General features: G+C 43.7%; 1 protein-coding gene across 1 annotated transcript in view; it reads left to right on the forward strand.

Moving 5' to 3' along the window:
- Window positions 1-27,299, forward strand: part of Tmc2 (transmembrane channel like 2) — a 78,594-nt gene that overhangs the window by 25,942 nt on the left and 25,353 nt on the right. Inside the window, 10 exon segments of the mRNA XM_028878539.2 lie at window positions 7,367-7,448; window positions 7,795-7,901; window positions 10,185-10,283; window positions 13,264-13,406; window positions 15,600-15,747; window positions 19,980-20,168; window positions 21,035-21,103; window positions 21,105-21,215; window positions 22,599-22,748; window positions 24,503-24,631. Of these exon segments, the coding sequence (XP_028734372.1) occupies window positions 7,367-7,448; window positions 7,795-7,901; window positions 10,185-10,283; window positions 13,264-13,406; window positions 15,600-15,747; window positions 19,980-20,168; window positions 21,035-21,103; window positions 21,105-21,215; window positions 22,599-22,748; window positions 24,503-24,631 (1,227 nt within the window).

Consider the following 27,299-nt stretch of genomic DNA (forward strand, 5'->3'; position numbering starts at 1 on the left):
TTCCTCTTTGGAGTTAATTGCCTCTGATTTAAAAGCCATGATTTCTCATTCATTTCGTTCCTACTTGAAGTATGTCTCGAGGCTTTTGTTAGGAATAATCATTTAACATCACTATAACTCTAGCTTTCTCCTTTTACCTTTGTTTTTAAAAAAAAAATCTCTTTCAGTTTGTGAGTGGACTAAGGGCTGGTGGGGATGGGAGCATGAGTGATTGGGTTATCGGGCAGAGAAGGAGAGTACTGAAAGAGACTGCTGGGAAGGGGGGACATTTGGGGGTCAGGAAAAAACCTGGTGCAAGGGAATCTCACAGGAATCTACAAGGATGACCCCAGTGAAGACTCCTAGCAATAGCGGATAAGCAGCCTGAACTGGCCATCTCCTGTGACCAGATTGGTGCCTAGCCCAATTGTCATCAGAGAGGCTTCACCCAATAACTGATGAGAACAGATGCAGACCCACAGACAAACATTAGGTGGAGCTTGGGAATCCTGCAGAACAGAGAGAGGTAGGATTGTAGGAGCCAGAGTGGTAAAGGAAATCGTAAGAATTCACAGAATCAACTAACCTGGGCTCATAGGGGCTCACAGAGACTGAACCAACAACCACGGAGCCTGCATGGAACTGACCTAGGCCCTTTGTATATATATTAGAGTTGTGTAGCTTGGTCCTCTTGTGGGACTCCTAACAGTGGGAACAGGGGCTGTCTCTGACTCTTTTACAGGCTTCTTGGACCCTACTCCTTATACTGGGTCACCTTGTCCAGCCTTAATACATGGGAGGCGCTTAGTCTTACTGCAACTTGATATGCCCTGTTTTGTTGATATTTGTGGGAGACCTGCCCTTTCCTGAGCAGAAACAGAGGAGGAGTGGATGGGGGGAGAGGGGGAGAGGGAGCTGGAAGGGGATGTAGCATGAATCTTAAAAGTTCTTATTAATAAAATCAAACCTGAGCCAGGTATTGGGGTGAACGCTGGAAGATCAGAGAGACAGAACAGGCCACAGCTACCTCACCTCGCCCATTCTGCAGCTGATCTCAGCTGAACTGCTTCTCGAAAGCTTGAAGCTTAACCAGCCAAAAGCTTCTAGTTTCTGGTCTTCACACCCTATATACCTTTCTGCTATCTGCCATCACTCCCTGGGATTAAAGGCATGAGTCACCATGCCTGGCTGTTTCCAATGTGGCCTTGAACTCACAGAGATCCAGAGGGATTTCTACCTCTGGAATGCTAGGATTAAAGATGTGAGTGCCACCATTTTCTAGCCTTTTTATCTAGTGGCTGTTCTGTCTCTAACCCCAGATAAGTTTATTAGGGTGCACAATATTATGGGAAACACAATACCACCACAGGGGGAGGAGCTGGAAGGGGGCGGGGAAACTGCAGCCAGGATGTTAAATAAATAAATAAATAAATAAATAAATAAATAAATAAATAAATAAATAAAATGAGTTTATATAAAAAAATCTCTTCCCTTAGGATTCCACATTCATTCTTAAAATCACTTTGTCAAATTTCAAAATGGGTCATTAAAATTTTGATTGAAACTGTAACTATTTTAACTGATACATAAAAGCACAAAAAGTATTAATGCTTTATGTATCAGTTACATAATTAAATATTAACACTGTAGCGTAGCTGGAGAGTTTTCTCTCCGTCCCGCCAAACCCCCGGCAGTCCGACAGCCCACTTATAAAATAAACACAGAGACACTTATATTATTTAAACTGTTTGGCCTAATGGCTCAGGCTTCTAGCTATCTAGTTCTTACATCTTAAATTAATCCATTTCTATAAATCTATACCTTGCCACGTGGCTCGTGGCTTACCGGGGTCTTCATATGCTGCTTGTCATGGCAGCGGCTGGCAGTATTTCCCTCCGCCTTCCTGTTCTCTCAATTCTCCTCTCTGTTAGTCCTGCCTATACTTCCTGCCTGGCTACTGGCCAATCAGTGCTTTATTTATTGACCAATCAGAGCAACACATTTGACATACAGACCATCCCACAGCACTGTAGCATAAATCGGATAATATTTCTTTTTCTTTTCTTTTTTTTTTTCTGGTTTTTCGAGACAGGGTTTCTCTGTGTAGCTTTGCGCCTTTCCTGGAACTCACTTGGTAGCCCAGGCTGGCCTCAAACTCAAAGAGATCCGCCTGGCTCTGCCTCCCAAGCGCTGGGATTAAAGGCATGTGCCACCACTGTCCGGCAAATGGGATAATATTTCATGCATGTATACACTGTATGTCATTTAAATTAAATAAATTAATTAACCAAATTAAATAAATCCATCACCTCTAACATTGTCTTTATGATGAAAAGGTTCTAGTCTTTTCTTGTAGTCTTTTATGATAGACAGAATGCTAGTGTCTATAACCTCTCAGCTGTCAATCAGCACTCCAGACATCTTGCTTCTATCTAAGCCAGTACCCACTGACTAACCTCTCAGCATTTCTCTCCTCTTTCCAACCCCTGCCCTCCCCAGCCTCAGGGAACCATCACCCTCAACACTCCTAAGTTCAGTTCATCAGGTTACACATGTGAGTGTGAAGTTATTTTAAATCTTTGGTGTGATTTGACGTATGTATTCTTTGCATCTAGAATACTACACTTCTCAAGCTTTTTTTTTTCTTTTTTCTTAATTTTATTTATTTTATTTTACAATACCATTCAGTTCTACATATCAGCCATGGGTTCCCCTATTCTCCCCCTCCCACCCCTCCCCTTACCCCCAGCCCACCTCCTCCAGGACAAGTCCTCCCCCGAGGACTGAGATCAACCTGGTAGACTCAGTCCAGGCAGGTCCAGTCCCTTCCTCCCAGCCTGAGCCAAGTGTCCCTGTATAAGCTCCAGGTTTCAAACAGCCAACTCATGCAATGAGCACAGGACTTGGTCCCACTGCCTAGATGCCTCCCAAACTGATCAAGCCAATCAACTGTCAGACCTATTCAGAGGGCCTGATCCAGCTGGGGGCCCCTCAGCCTTTGGTTCATAGTTCATGTGTTTCCATTCATTTGGTATTTTTTTTCAATAATTGTACTTCTCAAGCTTTATTTTGTATCTTTCAGTACAATTTGTCATATAGATTTTCCCATGTTTTAAGTTTATTTCTACATAGCTTATACCCTTGTTGCTTTTGTGAATGGTATAATTTTCCATTCCTATAACGGCTAGTTGAAAAGTGTAGATTTGTGTATCAATTTTATATCTAGTTCTCGAGTGTGAGTGTGTGTGTGTGTGTGTGTGTGTGTGTGTGTGTGTGTGTGTGTGTATTTTGCTGGAGATGGAGCCCAGAGCCTCAGACATGACTGGCAAGCAGTCTACCACTAATCTTTGTATTCTCTTGTTGATTCTGTCTTCTTAATCATTTGATTATGTAGGTGTCTTAATTAGGGTTACTATCTTTTCCTTTTTTTTTTTTTTTTTTTTTTTTTTTTTTTTTCCGAGACAGAGTTTCTCTCTGTAGCTTTGGTGCCTGACCTGGATCTCACTCTGTAGACCAGGCTGGCCTCGAACTCACAGAGATCTGCCTGGCTCTGGCTCCTGAGTTCTGGAGTCAAAGGCGTGTGCCACCCCTACCCAGCTTAGGGTTACTATCTTATGGAGGCCTTTTCTTGATTGAGGTTCCAATTCTCACGTGACTCTAGCTTGTGCCAAGTTGACACAGTGCTAACCAGCACAGCAGATCCCTCGTCAGCCTGACACACAAACACAGTTAAGTCATATATTTTCTTTCTCATTCATGCGAAAAATTACAAAATAATAGCAACATCACATTAAAACATTTTACAAACTTAAAAAGTCAAACAATTCAAAATTTAAAATTCAGTCTCTTTAAAAACCCAAAGTTTTACATCGAAGCCTCCAGAGACATCTGGGCAGATGAAGAGGTGACGGAGAGTCAGACGAGAAGGAGAAGCGGAGATTTTTCCTGTGTGGTTTTTGTTCTTGTTGGGGTTTTTGTTTTTGTTGTTGTTGTTGCTCTTGCTTTTGTTTGCTTTCTTTCGTGGGAGGGGGATGCAATAAGGTTGGTGGGGAATATGGGGGGACCAGGAGGTGAACAGAATTGGGGTGCATGACATAAAACCCCAAAGATTCAATAAAGAAGTTAAAAAAGAAGTCTCTTTAAAAGTTCAAAGACTCTCTCTCAACTGTGAACTACTTTAAAATCAAAAATAAGTTAAAAACTTTCTCACTTCAAGAGGGAAGAACCAGGGCACAGTCACAATCTAAACAAAGCCCAACCACCCTCCAAATGTGTAACTAACTCATTGTCCAAGGTCTGGGATCCAGTCATGAACTGAGCTCCTCCAAAGCATGGGTCACTTCTCTGGCTTCCTCCCTCTACAGCCCACACAGATTGTCTCCAGTGCTCAGTCCCGCTCTACTCCATGGCCGATGCTGTTCTTGGTGCTCATCCCGTGATACTGTCATCTCCAAAATGCTGGGGTCTCTTGCTGCAGCTGGGCTGCCCTCTTACCAATAGCCTCTCCTGGGCTCTCTTCAGGGACTCCAGCCTGTCATACAGCGCCAAGCCTCAGCTGCTGTCCATGACCCCTTCATGCCTTCAAAACAATACTACCCAGTGACTCTGACAGTACTGAGTTCAGCGGCCAGCACGAAGTACAACCTTGGCTGTCTCGGGAACACAGCTTCTGTGTGTTAACTCTGAGGAAACACTTCCCAGATTTCACCTCAATGATGCTAGTCTCTTCTTAATTACCACCCATCTCTCAGACACAGCTAACCGAGATCAGCTGTCTGAGTAACGCTAAGCTTTTACTAAGCTAGTCTTCTGTTAATCATGGCTATTTCTTCAGTCCCAGCTGACCAGACCCACGAACTCTTAGTTCAAAATATGCAACGGCCTCAATAGAGTCTTTAAGTGACTCTCAAACTTGCCCCTTGGAACTTCACAAGGCAGGCCTCTCTCAACAAACACACTTATCTTCCACAGAATAGCTCACCAAGCTCTGAACACTCAGTGGCTTTTCTAGCACAAAGTTCAAAGTTCTTCCACAGTCTTCTCCAAAATGACATGGCTAGGTCTGTCATAACAACGTTCCATGATCCTAGTACCAATTTCTGTCCTAGTTAGGGTTACTATTACTGTAATAACACCTCACCGCCTGGCTCAGACACTTTAATGTGGGCACTTATTGCTACAAAAGTTTCCTCTTAGCACTACCTTGGATATGTCCCAGACGTTCTAATAGGACATGTTTCCATTGTCATTTGTCTCCAGATTTTTTTAAAGTTCCTCTCTGATTCTTGGATGACCCACTGTTCATTCAAAAATGTGTCCTTTAGTCTCCAAGAAGTCTTTGTCTGGATTTCTAGTTTTATTCCACTGTGGTCTGATGGGACACAAGGAATTATCTCATTCTTTGTATTTGTTTAGATTAGATTTGTATCCTACAATATTATCAGTTTTGAAGGAGGTTCCATCTGCTGCTGAGAAGAAAAAAAAAAACATATGTATCCACTATCCATTAAGTAGAATGTCCTGTATATGTCTGTTAAGTCCAGTTCATTCAAAGTGCATTTAGCTCTGAAGTTTCTTGGTTTTCATTTGAAAGTTCTATCTAAACATCAGAATGGAGTATTTAAGTCCTCCACTAAGATTATGTCAGGATCTAGGGGTCTTTTATGTCTTTTAATGTTTGTTTTATGAAATTCAGGCCTCCAGTATTTGGTACATAAAAGTTAACAAAAGTTAGATCTTCTGTAGGAACTCTTCCTTTTATTAATGTGTAGTGTCCTTTTTAATCTCTCCTAATTATTTTCAGTTTTAGTTTGAAGTTTACTTTGTCTGATGTAAGAATGGCTGAGCCTGCGCCTGCTTCTTCTTTTTTTTTTTTTTTTTTGTTTTTGTTTTTCAAGACAGAGTTCCTCTGTATAGTTCTGGCTGTCCTGGAACTCCCTTTGTAGACCAGGCTTGCCTGGAACTCCCAGAGATCCACCTGCCTCTGCCTCCTGAGTGCTGGGATTAAAGGTGTGCGCCACCACCACCCAGGGAGCCTGCTTCTTTATGCTTTTCATTAGCCTGCTAGTTTATGCTGCATCCTTTAGTAGTTTTGATATCTCTGCCAGCTAATGACAACATTTTAATCCAGCTATTAGTCTTTATTTTTTTAGTGGTGAGAGGTGGCCATATACATTTAAAGTTATCATAGAAGGGGGTTTGCTATTTCCTATTTTCTATAAATCTGTTAGGTGATGTTCTGGTTCACTGAGTTATCTGTCTACAGACAGAAGTGTGTGTGTGTGTGTGTGTGTGTGTGTGTGTGTGTGTGTGTGTGTGTAACATATTCCTAAAATAGCTCAAAAAGAGGGAAAGATATTTAGGCTCACACTCAGTTTCCTAACCCATGAGTAACCTTGTTGCTCTGGGCCTATGGATCACATAGCAAAGCGATACTGCACACCACATGTCCAGGATACAAAGAGAGAGAGAAAAGGCCAGATTTGGTGATGCTGTCTATAATCCCAGCACACAGGAGATTGAAGCAGGAGGACTGAGTTCCAGGCAGCCTGGGATCCATAGCAAGACCCTGTCTCAGAAAGGGGAGTAAGGAAGAGAGAGAAAGTGAAAAAAAAACTGGAGGGGGAGAAGAGGACTAGGGTCTCTCTGTCCAGTTTGGGCAGACACCCAGTGACCTAGAGACCTCCCATTAGGCTCCATGACCTAAAATTTCTACCATCCCTCTGGAGCGCTCCTCTGGGAACAAACCTTGAGCACATGCGCCTTTGGAGGACACTCTAGCTCCAAACTGTAGCCCTCTAAGGGAAGGAGGAATTCCTGACTAACTCCTTTCAGCCCAGCAAGGTCAGTGATTCCACCAGGAAAAGGATGGGCAGGCCTGGGATGAGATTTCTCAGTGTAGTTTAGCAACACTCCGAGTGAACTCAGGCTCTTGGCTCCCTGCTGAATGTGAATTGTTTCTTTTTCCTTGGTTTTTGTTTTAACATAACATAAATAAAGTTGTATCAGAGGACCCAGAAAATTACGCAGAATTTTAAAACTCGTATCAGAATGTCCAAATTTGAATTGTCTTCCACACTACAGATATGCTCTGTGCTATGACCCCGGCTTCTGCCAATGTTTCCTGTCCCTGTACACCCCCACTGCCTCTGCCCTGCTTCTCTCAACACCCTCCCCTACTGTTGCCAGGCTTCCTGCCCTCATATCCATGCCCCATTCCCTTCTCTGCCCCTCACCATTTCAACACACACACACACACACACACACACACACACACACACACACACACACTGCCCTGCCTCCTTCAGCATCCCCCATGACCCAACTGTGCCCCTTGGTGCTTAAGGTCAACATGTTGGTGACTGAGGTTTCATCTGTTTCATTTCAGAAATGGATCAAGTTTAAGAGGGACTTTCATAATTTCAAGACTCAATGTATTCCCTGGGAAATGAAGATCAAGGACATTGAAAGTCAGTGTTCTCAATATCATTGGTTTTCATTGGTTTCTTCAAAGAAGTCTCCCAAGGCTTAGATGCTGAGTATACTTGGCCTTCTGGTTAAATTAGTTCATAGTCTCTGTTGTATCAAGGGGAAAGTGGGCATTGGATGAGTATAGGGACCAGATTCTAATCCAGATTCCTCACTTCCTGATGCGAGAGCTCAGGAGACTCAGTTACCCCACAGAGCTTCAGGTCACTTATCTGGAATAAGAAAGGGAGCCCTGGAGGTTTATTTGACAGACTGGTGTGAAAACCACGCTTATGGGCATGTGGTTTCTTCACTGACACATGTCACTGTGCCATCTCTCTCCCCCAGGTCACTTTGGTTCCTCAGTGGCATCATACTTCATCTTTCTTCGATGGATGTATGGCGTTAACCTCGTCCTTTTTGGCTTAATATTTGGTCTAGTCATCATCCCAGAGGTAAGACTAGGCTTTCCTACGCCTTCAGATAGTGCTGAGGCCAGAGGTAAGAACAGAGACTTTCCTATGCCTTCAGATAGTGTTGAGACTTCACTACAGGTGCCATCTTCATTTATACTTTCCAAATACTGTTTTTTACTTTAACTATACTCTGTCATTCTTTAAAAAAAATTTTTTTCTTTTGAGATAAGGTATCATTATGAAGCCCAGACTGCCCTCAAACTCACAATCCCCCTGCCTCATTCCTCCAAATACCTGAATTATAAGCATGCACCCCAATGCACGGCTCCATTTGAATTCAGTTTTCATGTCAATTGCCCTGGCTGTTCAGTAGAGAGCAGGGAACCAGCACACTTAGGGTTCTGAGTTAAGAAACTGATAATAACACATGTCTGCCTTTTGTCTGTGCTTAAAAGGAGTAAAAAGTTAAGATCTCGGGTTCTTTTCTTCTTTTACCCTGAGGGGAAAGAAAGAGAGAAAGAGGCAAAACTGAACAAAAGGAAGTGAAGTATAAGGAAAAGCGAAGAAGCAGTGAGGAGATGAGCTCTCTGTTGACGTGGGGAACAGGGCACACGTGTATAAGTGTGTGTGCCCGTGCACATGTACAGGGGCCGGAGGAAGATATGATTTCCTGATCTATAACACTTTGCAATGCATTCGCTTAAGACAGTATGTCAGCTGGACACAGTGACACACACCTTTAATCCCAGTGCTTGGGAAGGCAGAGGCAGGTGGATCTCTACGAGTTTGAAACCAGACTAGTCTACAAAACAAGCTCCAGACCAGTCAGGGCTACATAGTGAGAATGTTACTAACAAGCAAGCAGGCAAACACAGACAGGTTCTCTCACTGAACCTGGAGTTAGGTTGGTAGCTAGCAACCTCCTGTCTGCTCCCCACTATACACACACACACACACACACACACACACACACACACACACACACACATACACACACACACACACACACACACACACACACACACACACACACACACTTAGCATTGATGTCATAGCACCTGCAACTATACTCAACTTTTCCTGGTCCTGGAGACTCTTATCTCGGGTCCCTATTCTTGCTCAGCAAGTGCTCTTACCTACTGAGCCATCTCCCTAGGCCCAGTTTTGTGGAGTTTTTAAAAGCTAGGTGATAGTTGGTTAAAAAAGTAGTTAAGTTGCATTGTTATAACTGACTATATCTATGTATTATGTATGCTACTTTATGTGTAATGTATTTCCCAATAACAACATACATTAAAACCTAATAAGTAGAAACAGAAGAGCTTGAGTGACACATACCTGTAACACCAGCACTGGGGAGGTAAAGGCAGGACGATCGTTGCAAGTTCTAGGCCAGCCAGGACTACAAATCCAGACCCAGAGAGGACTGGTGGGGGCTCAGGGGAGAGAGGGACAGATCTGAAATTGTGAACCTGTAAATTAGCAAGCAAAAGTGTGAAGTGAAATATCAAAACCGGTGCTACAAAAACTAAGAGCGGCACCGTATGTCTCTATCTTTAGGATCCATCAACACTTTTTTAATTTTTTACTTTAGCCAATAGATCAAAAAAATTGAATAATTTATATATTTTGTACTAGAACTTGTACAACTTGTCTATAAGTAATATCACTGCAGAAGCCCCCAAATCCATGTATTCGACCAAAAAGTGTTCAACTTTAAGTAAAAGACTCTGTGGAGCTAGTTACAGCCATTAATTAGACAAACATTGCCAACAAATCTCTACACTCTAAGTAGCTGATTTATAATGTTGACATAAGAACAATAAATCTATAACATAGCTAATAAAAATTAGCAGACTAGAAGATTTCCAAGAGGGGCCCTGTCAAGTTTAATGAACAAAATAAGATGAGAAATGGAAAGACCGTGTGGAGGGAGAAATTAATCTCACTTTTTTAAAACCCAGCCTGTGGGCAGGAGGGATGGCTGGGCTGTTAAGGGCATCTACTGCTCCTCCAAAGGACTGGAGTTGGGTCACATCAGGTGGCTCCTAACCACCTGTGACTCCAGCTCCAGAGAATCTGGCCTCCTAAGGTACCACACATACTCACACAGATACACACATAAATAAAAATTAAAATCAATATCATGTTGAAAAGCCAATCCATCCTAAACTCAATCAGTAAATTTGAGCCCATTCTTACCTTTTTTCATAAGGGTGTGAGTGAGGATCATCTGATAAAAGGATGCCGGATTTGTCAAACATGTCTATGTTACTCTACGCACTTTCTCGGCTCACTCTCTGTCATCTGTCCCCATGTGAGGTGCTGATGGGCATGCCCTATGGAAGTATTCCCAGAAAGACAGTGCCTCGAGCAGAGGAAGAAAAAGCCATGGACTTCTCCGTCCTTTGGGATTTTGAGGTACAAACCATGCTATCAATGCACTTCCATTTTGTGATTGTAGAGCTGGTGTCCTTCGCTCTCAAAGTCAAATTTCAGTCCCTCAGAAATGGAGGGATAACGGAGTAATTTCCTGAGGTACCCAGCCACACTGCTCCCACGGCTTTTCTTAGTCCTTCATTTCCTCCAGTGATCCCTAGGGAAGCATCTTATAAGTAAGCAGACAATGTGAATGTTGCATTTAGCTGTTGAAAAGCAATGCTTTCTTCAAATAGGACCCTTGTCTTAAACAGAACGTTTTCCCACCTTTTTACGTCTGCGCTGTGCTCAGCCGACCATGGCCGCCCTTGGAATGCCCTGTCTTGTCTCAGCCTAAATGGTATCATCTCCCATCTCCTCTGCTGCCAGAGTGAACTCCATAAAATGTAGATTGGAGCATGTCTATAACACAAATCTTAAAAGGTCTTATTAATAAAAAACGATCCTGGAACCAGGTATTGGGGTGAACGCTGAAAGATCAGAGAAGCAGAACAAGCCACAGCTAACCTCACCTCACCAACTTCTCAGCCGATCCTGTTTCCTCAAACTGGAGGCCTCTGTGTCCTCATCCAAATGGATCTCAGCTGAACTGCTAGAAGCCTAAAAGCTTCTTAACAAAGGCTCTACTTCCTGGTCCTCACGCCTTATATACCTTTCTGCTTCCTGCCATCACTTCCTGGGATTAAAGGCATGTGTCACCATGCCTGGCTGTTTCCAGTGTGGCTTTGAACTCACAGAGATCCAGATAGATCTCTGCCTCCAGAATGCTAGGATTAAAGATGTGTGTGCCACCATTTTCTGGCCTCTGTGTCTATCCAGCAGCTGTTCTGTTCTCTGACCCCAGATAAGTTTATTAAGGTGCACAATATATTGGGGGACACAATATATCACCACGCATGTCTCTCTTCTACTTCGGCTGTCTCTTGCTTCCCATTCCCAGTGGAATTAAAGCCAGTGTTCTTCATTGAGTTTATAGAAGAACAGTGTGCCGCTGACTGCCCAAGGCCTCCCAAGTGACTGCCCCATATTCTGAAGCCAGGGACGTCCCTGAGCACACACAGCACACTACAGTGCCTCATACCCTGCTGATGGGCCTCTCCCTGGAATCATCCCCCTTTATCCGTCCTCACCCTCCATGCCTCTCATCTGCAGCTTCAAAGGGTCCTGAGGTCACGTAGCCTGGCAACGGTGCTGCCTACAACAAGCTGTGGGGCTGGCATCCTCCGTCCTCACAGTCAGACTTGAGACTCCTCAGAAATGAGGAACCAGTGTGGCAAGGTACCCAGCCACGGTGCCACCAGGGCTTTTCTTTACTTTTTTCTTACCCAGAAATCCTTGTTGAAATCTCTTACCTACCAAAAACAAACGAATTTATTCAACAACAATCCCTGATGCTGTTTTCAGCAAAGAAATATAAAAAGTACTAAAATCTAAATGAATACTATACCTAACTAATTTGTTTTAAAAGTTTACTCATTACTAAAGCCAAATACATGTGGGAGTTAAAAAGAAAACAGGGACAGACAGGATGGCTTGATTTGAGGGATTGTGCCCCAATCTTGTTAAACCTGCTCTTTCCTCAAGGGAAACAGAGGAGCAGTGGATCTGGGGGAGAGGGCAGGTGGGGAGGGACTGGGAGGAGTGGAGGGAGAGGAGGCTGCTGGCAGGATGCATTGTATGAGAGAAGAATAAGATCTCTGTGAGCTTGAGGCCAGCCTGGTCTACAAAGAGAGTTATAGAACAGCCAGAACTGTTACCCTGTCTCAAGAAAAACAAAAACAAAACAAACAAGAACCTAGCTATGTAACACAATAGCTTGGAGCTATGCATTCTTGAGTGCATGTGCTGGGTACATATGCTCAACACATACACACACTCTGCTCCCTGAGTCTCCATGCACTTTGTTCAGTGGAAGAATAAAGAATAGACAATAATAGGATAAATGGCTAGATCACTAAATCTACACTAAAAAGAAAAAGAGGGAGATGTAAAAATGACAAAAGGTAGATTACTGAATCTATTATGAAAAGAAAAAATACTTTTAAAAAGGAATTACTTGTTTTAAATAAGATAAGTAATGAAAATTTTTTGTCTGAATTTGTCAAATGTTACTGGACTGAACATTGTTATATATTTTTGTCTGAATCTGTCAAATGTTAATGGACTAGACATTGTTAATGTAATCTTGACTGTGTATATTGTATATACTTATGGACATAATTTTTCTTGTATTAGTTATAAACTTTTTTAAATTTTAGACAAAAAAAGGGGAAATATAGTGGTATTGTGTTCCCCAAAATATTGTGCACCCTAATAAACTTATCTGGGGTCAGAGACAGAACAGCCACTAGATACAAAGGCTAGAAAATGGTGGCACTCACACTTTTAATCCTATCATTCCAGAGGTAGAAATCCCTCTGGATCTCCATGAGTTCAAGGCCACATTGGAAACAGCCAGGCATAGTGACATACACCTTTAATCCCAGAAAGCGAGCCTTTAATCCCAGGGAGTGGTGGTAGAAAGCAGAAAGGTATATAAGGCGTGAGGACCAGAAACTAGAAGCATTTGGCTGGTTAAGCTTTCAGGCTTTCAAGCAGCACAGTTCGGCTGAGAGCCATTCGGATATGAGGACACAGAGGCTTCCAGTCTGAGGAAACAAGACCAACTGAGAAGTTGGCCAGGTGAGGTTAGCTATGGCTTGTTCTGTCTCTCTGACCATCCAGCATTTCACCCAATATCTGCCTTGGGTTTGATTTAATTAATAAGACCATTTAAGATTCATGCTACAATAGACAATACTGTGGATGGCCTCTGGAGACGCTATGAATTGCATACTTAGGACTCTTCCTCTCTGTGGACTTGCTTTAAAACTCTGAGACAGAAATCCCTGACAGAATGGAACTATACAATTACTTTTTCCTCTGAGATTACAAACTCAGAGACTTTGGATGTCTTTCCCAGGGCTACATCAAATATTCTGCTCTCTTCTATGGCTACTACAACAACCAGAGGACCATCGGATGGCTGAGGTACAGGCTGCCCATGGCTTACTTTATGGTGGGGGTCAGCGTGTTTGGCTACAGCTTGATGATTGTCATTAGATCGTAAGTATAAGTGTCTCGTTTGTGGGCTTTTGATCTTTCTTCATTCAAACAACTCTCCTCTGATTCTTCTGTGTGTATTTACTTTCTTGTGGACGAGAGGAAACCAACGGGCAGCTATTCAAGTCTAGTGGTTCCTTGTGATACTGCGGGACAAAATAACTGACGGAGGTGACTGAAGGGACAGAGGGCTTATTTGGGCCCACAGTTCTGGGGTACAGTCCATCATGGCAGGGAGTGCCAGTGGCAGGAGCGTGAGGCACCTGGTCACATTGCCTCCACAGTTGGAAGCAGAGTGATGATTGCCAGTCACTTGGGCTGTCACTTGTCCTTTTTACTGTCCAGGAGCCCAGCCTGGGGAAGAGTGTCACCAGCAGTTGGCTCTTCCCAACTCATTGCCCTAATCTAGATAACCCCTCACCAGCATGTCCCCAGGCTCGTCTCCTAGGCGATTCCAGATCTTGTCAACAATCAGTATGAATGACTACACCAAGCAAATGCAGATTATGAAATGAATGATAGGCCAAGTGATATGTGAAGCATTGGGAAACGAGCTTTATGAAATGAAACTCCTTTAAACGAGGCAGAGAACATCCGGTCGTGCTGAAAGTTTGAGATGTAAGTGGAAAAGGCACATATGCAAAGACCCAGAGGCAGCAGACAATTCTAGAATTTCTATCTAGATAGCCCATCCAGTTACCCAAATGAGCAAAAGGCCACTGTGGCTGGAGAGGGAGTGTAGAACCTGATAAGGTGGCTGGAAGTTTGCAGCCTCCTCAGAAGAAAAAAAATAAATAAAAATACCAACCCTGTCATTTATAAAGATTAAAAACAATAGACCTATACTAAAAGAATTTGTATGGCTGTGTTTAGTCATGGCTCCTTTCTGGCCCCATGTCTGCCTACCTCTGTCAAGATTGACCTTTATACATTGAGCCTCTTTTTTTTTTTTTTTTGCATATACATAAGTGTATTCCCCAGTCACTCTCCATCTTAATTTTTGAGACAGGAGCTCTCACTGAACCTGAAGTTTACCCGTTCAGCCAGGCTGTCTAGCCAGTGAGCTCTGGGGATCCACCTGTCTCCACCTCCCCAACCCTGGAATTGCAGACACATGCCATACACCTGGTTCTTAACTTGGGTACTAGGGATCCCAAACTTGGGTCCTCTTGCCTGTACCAAGCACTTTAACAATAAATCCAGCTCCCCTAGCTTTAGCTGTTCCTCTTCATTCATATTCTATGAAGAAAAATCAGTCCATGAATGTGGCATGTTTCCGTGATGAGCCAAAAACACCTCGGTCCTGTGGAGCAGCACATCTAGAACAGTCAACAGGCAACAGAACCAGGGAGGGGCACAAACACCCCACACTTCCTGATGGAATCCATGGTTCCAATTCCGTGATTTCCACAAGACTGAGCACCAGGGAGTACAGAGAGGCTGGGTCAGGTGGGATAAACAGGGAGCCAACAAGGAAGGTCTGGATGCTTTCATCCAAGCTTGCTGAAGGATATATTAGCCAGACCATCCAACCAGCATCCTCAAGAGTTACTGGGCCTTTAAAAATACTTATTATTTATTTTATGTGCATAAACACTTTTGCCTGCATGTCTCTATGTGTACCACATGTGCCTGGTGCCCAGGGAGGTCAGAAGAGGCTATCAAATCCCCTGGACCTGTAGTTACAGACAGTTATGAGCTGCCATGTTGGTGCTGGGAATAGAACCTGGGTCCTCTGCAAGAGCAACAAGTGCTCTTACCAGCTGAGACATCCCAGGCCAAGTTACTGAGTTTTATACCAGAAAAATGCATACCTCTAGCCAAAAAAAATTAGATGACTTAGAAAGACACATTTCTGTTTGAGAACAGAGTGCTCAAGTTCTCAGACTGTGCACCCAACTGAGTCAAACCTCGAGAAGCCAAATGCAAGGACAGAAAACAGTGAGGTGTCCTATATCTTGCAGACTCATTACCTCACACACACCATGGGTGCTTGCAGGGAACTCTGAATTTGGGGAGAGCAGTTCTCCGGCTAGAATCAAAATCGTCCTAGCTAATGTCCCTCCTGAACTTGTCACTTCGTGGAATGTCATCTTCTCCCTGTGCCAAGACTGACTTGGGCCAAGGGTCCCGGTGACTGATGTAGCAGAAAAGAGACAGGTGTGACAACAGTGGCGTATGTCATATGTCCTCCAGGATGGCCAGCAATACCCAAGGGGGTACCAGTGAGGGGGAGAGTGACAGCTTCACGTTCAGCTTCAAGATGTTCACCAGCTGGGACTACCTCATCGGGAACTCAGAGACAGCCGACAACAAATACGTCTCCATCACCACCAGCTTCAAGGTAGTGACCCTGGGGCTTTTCCTCCTTCCCGAGGAAACTCTGGGTCCCCCTGGCCATGGGAAGCTTTCCTCAGCTGGGTGAGTGGAAATGGGGTCTCTAAATAATCCATGAGAGGAGTTGTATCAGTACGCACACCTTCTAAATTTCCCTTCAGAAAAGGGCAGGCCTCCCAGGGATATCAACCAAACATGGCATATCAAGTTATAGTATAACTAGAACCTTACTTCCAAAGTCTGGTCATGCCTCTTCCCTCATGATACTGCTTACTGGTGGAGTTCATGGAAGGATTCATTTGGGACAACTCATGCCAACCTTCTATGCATGCTAGAATTGCCTAAGGAGCCTTAAAACTGTCCTGCCCAGGGCCTTTGGGATTCTGATGTGATTGGCTAACATTGTCATTGCTGTTGTTATTTAAGTTGGTTGTTTTGTTTTTCAAAGCTCCCCAAGTAATAGAACTCCCATTTAAGGATGTGGAAATCAGATAATTGACCTTGTGCTTCTTACAGTCCAAGTCTCTTACAATCCTCATTATTTTATTCACAAGAAACTTGAAGTGGGCAGATGAAATATAGTTCAACCCAACCAGCATGGTGGTATACACATGAGTTTGAGGCCAGACTAGGCTACATAACAAGGCTGTATCTCAATCAAGCAAACATGAACCAGACAGTCAATACGTGAATAGAGGCAGAGACTGTAGCATGGGAACATTGTGTGTTATATTGTTCCTCTGTGGCTGTAAAAACAACCACAAGCTTTTGAGACAGGGGTCTCATTACATAGCCCAGGATGGCCTTGAACTTGTGATCCTCCTGCCTCAGCTTCCTGAGTGCTGGGATTGGAGGATTACTCCACTGTACCTGGCTTCCACTCCCAGCTCTGGATAGTTCAGTATTTCTCCTGCCTGCTTTGGCAGGCTGTCTTTCCCAGGACTCGGCGCTTGCTTGTACATCAGTTGTACATCCCACCCTTTTTTTTTTTTTTTTTTTTTTTTTTGGTTTTGGTTTTGGTTTTTTGAGACAGGGTTTCTCTGCGTAGCTTTGGTGCCTGTCCTGGAACTCACTCTGTAGACCAGGCTGGCCTCGAACTCACAGAGATCCACCGCCGCTGCCGCCACCACCACCCGGCATTATCTCCCTTTTCATTTTCCCTCTCAAACCCAGCCCTCCCTGGGAAATGGTCTTCTGCTCACTGCCAGCAAAGGGTTTGAGCTAACTACCCACTAAACAGGTTTACTGGGCCTGAGTCCTGTTCACCTGGCAGTGGGTGGATGGGGACTCAGCTCTGTCCTCTCTTCTCAGCAAGTGGAATGTGGCCATCTGCAGCCACAGGCAGGGAAGGCTAGAACAGCTGTGACACTTCCTCTGGACCAGACCAAGGGTCATACCTTGCCTATGAAGACTTAAAACCATCAGGAAGAAGGCAGTGTCTGCTGATAGCAGAGGCAATACACAAACATAATCATGGGGGGCCTCTGCACCACCAGGCCGGCAGAGTATCAATGCACCTGAAGCAAGAAGGATGACTCAGCAGCCAGCGTTGGTTCAGACTTCAAGAGTCTGACCCCAGTAGTTTATTCTAGGTATATTTAAATGAGAACAATTTGGAGAAATTCTTCCCGGTGATAAATAACTCAATCCCATGTGCAAAATAAAACTTAAAACAAAACTGTATTGAAACTCTCTGTAAAGTACAAGTGACATCTTCTGAGATGGGTTCTATAGATTGATTACATGTGGCATCTTAAGGGTCTAGGGGAGGATCTGGTGTGATCTTGGTCATACAGATAACACAAAGGTCACCAAGCTATTAACCACCTCCCTTCCCAGCCTTCTGGGCAGAAAACAAGTTATACACATCTCCCCTTGAAGAGACAACCCTGTGTACTTACTAGTACTGATTCCTTGGTGCTAGTCCTACTGTGAGCACAAGGACTTCTTTTTTCTTGAGACAGGGTTTCTCTGTGTAGCTTCGGAGCCTTTCCTGGAACTCACTCTGTAGCCTCAAACTCACAGAGATCTGCCTGCCTTTGCCTCCCGAGTGCTGGGATCCAAGCGTGCACCACCGACGCCCTGCGCACAAGGACCTCTCTGTACCTCCTACACATAACAGGGTAGATGTGAGGATTCTGTGAGCTAACATAACATAACTGCCTGATGAGTTAGCTAAACCTCAGAGTGAACACAGTAACTGGGGATTGGCAGAGGTCTCTTCCCAAGCACTCGGTCCAGGAGACCGTGTTTTCTGTCCTAGAATGCCCCTTACTGCACATGTCATCATAGTTACTGATGCAGGACACAAACATAACACACAAAAATCAATTGTATTTTATACTAACAGAAAACAATTAAACTGATTTTTTCCTTTATTTTATGTGCATTGGTGTTCTGTCTGCATGTATGTCTCTGTGAGGGTGTTACATCACTTGGAGCTGAATTACAAAGCTGCCATGTGGGTGCTGGGAATTGTTTTTGGGGGTTTTGTTCGTTTGTTTTTATATGTATTGGTGTTTTGCTGTGGGTGTCAGGTCCCCTGGAACTGGAGTTACAGAGAGTTGTGAGCTGCCATGTGGGTGCTGGGAACTGAACCCTGGTCTTCTGGCAGAGCAGCTAGTGCTCTTAACTGCTGAGCCATCTCTCCAGCCCTAAACTAATTTTTAAAGTCTATTTACACTAATACACAAAACATAAATGTCTATCAATAAATTAAAGTACCTCTACCAAAAACTATATGAGACACCAAATAAACAAACAAACAAAACCAGCACTCAATATTAAACCCTAAGAATAGGAATTGGCAAAAATATAGCTTGGGGATCAAATCTAGACTGCTGCATACTTTTATAAATAAACCTTTATTGAAACAAAACCATGCACATTTACTTACACACTGACTGTCTATGGTTATTTTCATGCAATATTGGCAGTGATGAGTAGTGAGAGAGACACATGGATTTCAGGCTAACAATATCTACTATGTGAATTTTATAGGATATTTGACAACTCCTGTATTTGAAAGCTCAAGATTAAAATTTTAATCTGAAGGCCTGGAGAGATAGCTCAGTAGATACGAGCAGTGGTTGTTCTTGCAGAGGACATGGATTTTATTCCCTGAACGCACACAGAGCTCACAACTGTCTATGACTCCATTTCCTAGGGATCTGAACCTTCTTCTGGCCTCCATAGGCACCAGGCACACACGTGGTACACAGACATACATGCAGGCAAAACATCCATACACATAAAAAATAATAAAATAACAAAAAACTTAAATGGATTGATTTTAATTTTAATTTATTTGGTCTATTGATTTAAAACAACCCTACATAGCTCATTGACAACCACTGTGGGCCTTTATACATGCAGTGTGAGCAATAGTATTAACTGTTCTATTGGTTCACTGTTAGATTAAGAAATAACTCATGAGGGCCAAGAGTAGTGGTGCATACCTTTAATCCCAGCACTGGAGACAGAGACAAGTGGATCTCTGAGTTTGAGACCAGCCTGTTCTACAAAGAGAGTTCCAGAACAGGACAGTCAGGGATACATAGAAAAGCTCTGTCTCAAAAAACAAAAAAAAGAAAAGGAAAGAAAGAAAGAGAGAGAGAGGGAGGGAGGGAGGGAGGAAGAAGGGAAGAAAGAAAGAAAGGAAGAAATAGTTCATGGAAAATATTTAGTACTGTGTGCTAATTTCAGCTTTCATTATTACAAAATAACCAAACTCAAGATAACAATAACAGTAAAACATATTTTTATAGAAAATATAATTCTCTACAGGGTATTACATCACCTCCTATGTATCATATATTGAAATACAGAGGAGTGCTGGGTGGTGGTGGTGGTGGTGGTGGTGGTGGTGGTGGTGGTGGTGGTGGTGGCACACACCTTTAATCCCAGCACTGAGGAGGCAGAGGCAGGCTGCCTCTCTGAGTTCGAGGCCAGCCTGGTCTACAGAGTGAGTTCCAGGACAGGCTCCAAAGCTACACAGAGAAACCCTGTCTTGAAAAACAAAAACAATAACAAAGAAAGAAAGAAAGGAAGGAGAGAGAGAGAGAGAGAGAGAGAGAGAGAGAGAGAGAGAGAGAGAGAGAGAAGGAAGAAGGAAGGAAGAAGGAAGGAAGAAAGAAAGAAAGAAAGGAAGGAAGAAAGAAGGAAGGAAGGAAGGAAGAAGGAAATATAGAGGAGTATTCCTGGCCTGACATTATTTGAATCTCATTTTCATATGCTAAGGAATCTATTGTGGATGAACAAGAGAGCAACAAAGAGGAAAATATCCACCTGACAAGATTTCTTCGTGTCCTGGCCAACTTTCTCATTCTCTGCTGTCTGTGTGGAAGTGGGTACCTCATTTACTTTGTGGTGAAGCGGTCACAGGAATTCTCTAAAATGCAGAATGTCAGCTGGTATGAAAGGAATGAGGTAAGACAGGCGTCTCCAACGTCTCCAACAACGCCAAGATTAGGGGGAAGTGTTGAGTCACCCAGTCTAAGTCAACGACTCAGCAGAGTCCCTGAAAGTCTGAACCGCAGACCTTGCTTTAAAAGGCAAAATTAAGTCAGGCATGGTGGCACATTGCTTTAATCCCAGCACTCAGGAAGCAGAGACATGGGGATCTCTGAAAGTCTGAGGCCAGCCTAGTCTCCCTAGTGAGTTCCAGGACAGCCAGGCTATTTAGTAAGACCCTGTCTCAAAACAAGTAACTATGACAGGTGGAGAGCTGACTCAGTCATTAACAGCAGTCTTGAAGAAGACCCATGTTTCAGTCCCAGCACCCACAGGGTGGCTCACAACCATCTGTACCTCCAGTTGCGTGGACCCGACACCCTCTTCTGGCCTCTGCAGGCACAAGGCATGCATGGGTACACATACATACATACATACATACACACATGCAGGCAAAACATTCAAATTTGTAAAATATTATATTAAGTAATTATTTTTTAAAGGGTTGACGGTACTCTAATTTTCTTTTCCTTATAAATCAGTTGTTCCAATTGCTGAAGAGTTGTTTTGTTTATAGTTCAGTAACTTCACTAGGACATATCATGGTGTTTGTTATTCTGGATGAAATTCTCAGCCAGATAGTGTATACAATCTGAATTTTTTATCTTAGGCAGTTATATTTTGTTTTATATTTAAAGAGTGAGTTACTAAATTGTGGTTTTTTTAAAAAAAAATGTTTTGTAGTCTTGTTTGAGTCTTTGGATATCTAGTTTTTTTTTTCCAAAATTTTTAACTTCTTTATTCATTTATCCTTTAAAACTCCCGCCTTTCCATTTTTCCAGGTAGAGATTGTGATGTCTCTGCTTGGCATGTTTTGTCCCCCTCTCTTTGAAACCATCGCTGCCCTGGAAGAACTACCACCCACGCACCGGGCTGAAGTGGCAGCTGGGACGCATCTTTGCCCTTTTCCTGGGAAACCTCTACACGTTTCTCTTGGCCCTCATGGACGATGTCCACCTTAAGGTGAAGCCCACACACTCCACTGTGCCTGCTGTCCACTGTATCCCTTTTATAATATAGTAACTTTACTGTGCATCGTTTCTATTAATTAAATAACTGTTGGAAGTTTAGGAAGGAATATTAAAAAGAGATGTCTCTAGAATCCATCATCCAAACAGTTGCAAACAGCTGCTCTGGTTCTTTCCTGCTTTTTTCTTAGGTTGTCTTTTTCTACATCATGTCTATATCATTTAGTACTCTTAATATTTTATATGCAGGTTTTTCCATGTTGCTTCAGAGCCGTCATAGCTAGTCAATAACACACTAATTGTCCACTGATGCGATATGTCATGGTTGGTCAAACGGCTCATCAGTGCTTGTCAGACACATATGGAATCCTGTATGTTAAGCCCTTGGGTACGGCAGGGAACTAGATACAGTCCTGTTCCAAATGGCTTCATGCTCAGGGTCAGGAGACAGACTCATTCATACAATGTGCTGTGAAATATGTGTCAGTGGGGGTAAGTCCAAGGCAGTGTGTCAGAGCACAGGAGGAGTTCAAATCCTCGGCGTGGGGAGTCTCAGCAGATACTGGAAAGAGCAGAGGAAGGAGCTGGTGCCAACAGGAAGCTGCAGGATGACTAGAGACTGGAGAGAAGGGAAAAGAACGGAGACAGTGGATGGACCAATGAGTCTTCCTCATCCTCTGCCTCATTACTACTCTGCAGGAACCTGTCCCTGAGACAACAGGAAGTTCCTGGAAGGTTCTAACAGTGCAAGTGACTGGCGCTGGTCCAAAGTCCTTCTACCCTCTCTGGCTTCCCTTCTTCCCCAAGAAACTGCCCCACTCTCCTGAGCCTCAAACTTTATTCTGGGGTCTAGTTACCACTTGCCTTTCTCTAAGACTAGTTGACTAGTTCCAGATGCCGCTGCTTTGAAGGAACCCTCTATGCCCTCCCCTGCCCATTATCTGATGTGGGTGCTCCTCAGTCCCCAGAGAACATTTCCACGGCTCAAACCATGTTGTTTTCTAATTGGCCATCTCTACTACTTACTAGACTGTGAACTTCCTGAGAGAAAATTCTTTTGGTCACTCTTGCATCACTAGTCACTTGTATGTGCAGATGAGACCCTGAATAAACCATTCTCAAGACAAATGAACGGGTGGATGTGTGAGTGGATTGATGGATGCTAATTTAGGGAGAAGACCTCATGGAAAAGATCCAAGGGCTTCAGCACATTGCAACCTCTCATACTAAAAGCCTGAGAAGTTCATTTCTGGAAAGACTGTCCAATGATAAGGCAGAAGCCGAACCGCAGGGTTGGAGCTGGTTTTACTTGTTCCCATGGAAACGGCTGAACTATCCACGGCTTCTTTCAACTTCCCATCACCATTTTCTCTTCCAGCTTTCTAATGAGGAGAAAATCAAGAACATCACTCATTGGACCCTGTTTAACTATTACAACTCCTCTGGTGGCAATGAAAGTGTGCCCCGGCCACCACCACACCCTGCAGATGTGCCCAGAGGTTCTTGCTGGGAGACAGCCGTGGGCATTGTGAGTAGTTCTGCTCTCTGAAAAGGTAGTCATTGTTCTGAGTTCTTCGTTGCTCCTTCTTTGATCTTTCCATTTTGAAAATCACCCTGAAAACTCAAATGTCCATCAAGCAGGCCTTGTTTTTAGTGTTAATTTTGTGTGTATGTATGTTTGTATGTATGTATGTATTTATTTATTTATTTATTTATTTATTTTACATCCCAGCCACAGTTTCCCCTCCCTCCTCTCCTCCCAGTCCCTTCCCCCTCCCACCTCCCTCTACTCATATTGGTGCCTAGCCCAATTGTCATCAGAGGGTCTTCATCCAGTGACTGATAGAAACAGATACAGACCCACAGCCAAGCATTAGGCAGAGCTTGGGGAATCCTGCAGAAGAGAGGGAGGAAGGATTGTAGGAGCCAGAGGGGTCAAGCAGGCATTTCTTAATCATCTTGGAAGGTCCAAGATGAAAAGAGCCGACCCTGCACTTCCTGGGACTTCACATCTATCTTCTGCCTTTAAAGTTGTGATGAAGTTGTTGTGCGACAAGACTTTTCCTGGGGAGATGCAATACACACATCTGTTCACCCCAGATAGGGAGCTCAGGACAGACCAAAGTACAGACACCACAAAAGTACAACCAATGAGTTTTGTGGGGGTTACCTACAGGAATGTGAGGCCAGGGTTACTTCCAGGAACAGAGTGACTCAAATACAGCTACATCACTGAAGCCCTGCCAGTATGGGGGACAACAGCTTACAAAGCTGGGAACCTGAGCACACTGCACAGCCTGCAGGCAGCTCACAAAGCTGGGAACCTGGGCACACTGCACAGCCTGCAGACAGCTCAACAAGTTGAAAAGTATCCTCAGGTGCCTCGGTTGGTCTAAGCCTCCTCTGGGCAGTAGCTGGTCTTGGGGTCTCTTTCGCAGCTTAGCTTGTCTGAGAGTATTCTTTGCAGCTCAGCTCATTTTTTTTTTTTAAGACAGGGTTTCTCTGTGCAGCTTTGCGCCTTTCCTGGGTCTCACTCTGTAGACCAGGCTGGCCTCAAACTCACAGAGATCCGCCTGCCTCTGCCTCCTGAGTGCTGGGATTAAAGGTATGCACCACCACCACCAGCGCAGCTCAGCTCCTTTGAGAGTGACTCTCTGCAGACTTTATTACTTACTCTTGGGAGGGAGGAGCCTAGTGAATCTGGTCAGTTTCAGGGACTTCCTGAAGCCTTTTGAATTGTTTTTCCTTCCTGTTTAAGGAACGCCTAAGCAGGATGGAACATTTCAATCTCCTAGGAAACTGCTACATAACAGAGGTCTGGCAGATCTTTCCTATTTAAAAAAAAAATCAGTTATATATGCCCCATGTAGGTGGAAAAAGTTCTGTTCTTTTGATTCTGCTATATGATACATTGTTTATCTTCTCCATATACCAAGAAAATATTTAATTAATAGGAAGTTGTCCTGAGTAATTGATGGTCACATTAAGTCCTAGTGAGCCCTCAGATTCTAGCAATGGTATAGAGCTCTGGTTATTACTAATAAACGAGGCATAACTGATAGGCTTCCCAATAACTCAGCAAGCGTAATATTCCTGACTCTTAGAGGCTCAGATATTATTCCAAGGTTATTTAAATATTAGTAATTTATAGAGCCGAGGCTTACATTAAGCTTTCTCCAAAGTCTAGGGTCCTTTCTCCATTTCACCACTCTGCCAGGAAGAATCAGACGTTGACACGTTCACATCTAGCCACTCCTTATTTTCCCCTCATCCTCCTTGCAGGAGTTTATGAGGCTGACGGTGTCTGACATGCTGGTAACATACCTCACCATCTTGGTGGGGGATTTCCTCCGCGCTTGTTTCGTCCGGTTCATGAATCACTGCTGGTGCTGGGACCTCGAGGCTGGCTTCGTAAGCTGTTTTTTTCATATATTCTGCAGGAAGCCCTAGTCTGACATTTGTACTCAGGTGTGCTCTTGTACATTCCATGTCCGTGTTCTGTAAATCAGTGCGTTTAGTCATATTTACTACGAGTCCTCTTTGCATTCCCAGAAGCAACTCCACCTTTTCCCATTGTGTCCTTCATCTAGAAGATGGAGGCATGGGGGCTGAGGAGATGGCTCGGTGGTTAAGAGCATTGGCTACTCTTCCAGAGGACCTGGGTTCCATTCATAGCTCCCAATTGGCAGCTCACAACTGTCTGTAACTCCAGTTCCAGGGGATCCAACACCCTCTTCTGGCCTCCGTGGGCATCAGGCACTTGTGTGGTATACATGCAGGAAAAACACAATACACATAAAATACCAAAATAAAAAGGGTTTGGTTTTTTTTATTTTTAAGTGGAGGCACTCAGCTTTGGGGGAAGGGGACCACATTCTTCAGTGCCACACAGATGACTGGTGGAGAAGGACTGAAATGGCCTCTCATGAGGAAGGCTGGAATCTTAGGATGGATGAACATTTTAGAAAGCCAAGAACCTGATGCCCCTTTCCCTGTCTTCTGATTATGCTTTGAGAAGCCTCTTGGACTCTTATCGCCATCCTCCAGAGACCCTCTTCCCCACTCACCTGGTTAAATGCTCATCCCCAGCGTATGTCATTTCTCACCACATGACTTTCTATGAATTGCCAGAACCTCAGGGCCACCTGCTGGCCCAGTGCATATCTCTCCCACAACACCTCATTGTTCTCCTCATCAGTTGTGTTGGGCACGACTGAGCCCCTGCCGAGAGACTCTGTATCTTGGTTACCTGTGTAGCCCTCATCCTGGCCTGTGATGCGGTGCCTGGCACTAAGGGCCACGGGTTTCTGGCATACATTTCAAGTGAGCCTATTCCACCCTTGCTCAGCGCCAACAAAACCTATGACTGTGCCTGAGAACAATAATAAATGCTGTGCTCAAAATGATAACGTCTTTGATGGGAAGACGCAATACCACTGTCTTCAAAGTAATTTCTAAATTCCACAAGACAACAACATTATAATAAAATCTGCTCCAAAATAAGCATATGAATTGTATAGGAAAACCCTTTAGAAGGAAAAAGGGACTATACCCACTGCTCTATTGAAGTATGTATATTAAGAAGCCAGGCTTAGCAGTGAGAGATATAGTTCAGTGGGTAAGAGCTCTGGTTGTACAAGTATAAAGACCCGAGTTCAGATCCCAGCACCCATGTAGAAAGCCACACAGGGCCGTGTGCACACCTGTAATCTCAACACTGGATCACTAGGGTTTGCTGGCTGCCAGCCTAGCTTCAGGCTTGGCCAAAGCCATTGTCTCAAAGGAATGAAGCAGAGAGTGATAAATACACACACACACACACACACACACACACACACACAAACATCACACTTACATACACACACATACAAAAAAAAAAGCAAGAGAATCAGGAGCCTGGAGCCAGCCTGGGTTATATAGTAAGACTCTATTCCAAAAAGGAAAAGTATGATGACGCTGTGATAACTAAAATGGGAACTGTAATAAACAGCCTTGCCAACAGAGCAGAATACAAAGCCCAGAACTGATGTAAGCCAGGGGAAAACTATGTATAATAAAGAAGCTGTTTCACATGAACTATGAACCAAAGGCTGAGGGGCTCCCAGCTGGATCAGGCCCTCTGAATAGGTGAGACAGTTGATTGGCTTGATCAGTTTGGGAGACATCTAGGCAGTGGGACCAAGTCCTGTGCTCATTGCATGAGTTGGCTGTCTGAAACCTGGAACTTATGCAGGGACACTTGGCTTAGTCTGGGAGGAAGGGACTGGACCTTCCTGGACTGAGTCTACCAAGTTGATCACAGTCCTCGGGGGAGGACTTGTCCTGGAGGAGGTGGGAATGGAGGGTGGGCTGGGGTAAGGGAGGGTGTGGGAGGGGGAGAATAGGGAACCATGGCTGATATGTAGAACTGAATGATACTGTAAAATAAAAAATATATATCACAAAAAAAAAAGAATTTAAAAAAAGGAAAAAAAAAAAAAAACATACTAAACATGCTTACTTGCTGGATTCTACCAGCATAAAAGGAGGAATTAGAGCTTTAGGCGATTTGTAAGCAGGTCTATGACCAAGGTGGCCCAAATTTGTTTATTCATTCATTCATTTATTTATTTTTGGAAAGCTACATGGAATATAATTTCTGTTTATACGTCCCATAGATAATCTTGTTTAAGATCTATGCTTATCTTGAAATTCAGTAATAGCAATAAAATAGCATATCCACCATGATAAAAAAAAAAAAGAAGCTGTTTCAAATCAGTAAGGAAGAGACGCGATATATAAAACTGAGCTGTAGGTGCTGGAGAGATGGCTCACTTGTTAAGAGCACTGGCTGCTATTCCAGAGGACCTGGGTTCAATTCCCAGAACCCACATGGCAGCTCACAACTGTCTGTAAATCCAGTCCAGGGGATCCAGCATTCACTTCTGGCCTCTGAGGGCACCAGGCACACATGTGGTACACAGACATACATGTAGGCAATATAAATAAAAAAAGTTTTAGACTTACCTTGTCTACAGAGTAAGTTCCAGGACATGAGAACTACACAGAGAAACCCTGTCTCAAAAAGCCAAAACTAAAC

Source organism: Peromyscus leucopus, chromosome 4, assembly GCF_004664715.2.
Source record: "Peromyscus leucopus breed LL Stock chromosome 4, UCI_PerLeu_2.1, whole genome shotgun sequence".
Taxonomy (NCBI): Eukaryota; Metazoa; Chordata; class Mammalia; order Rodentia; family Cricetidae; genus Peromyscus; species Peromyscus leucopus.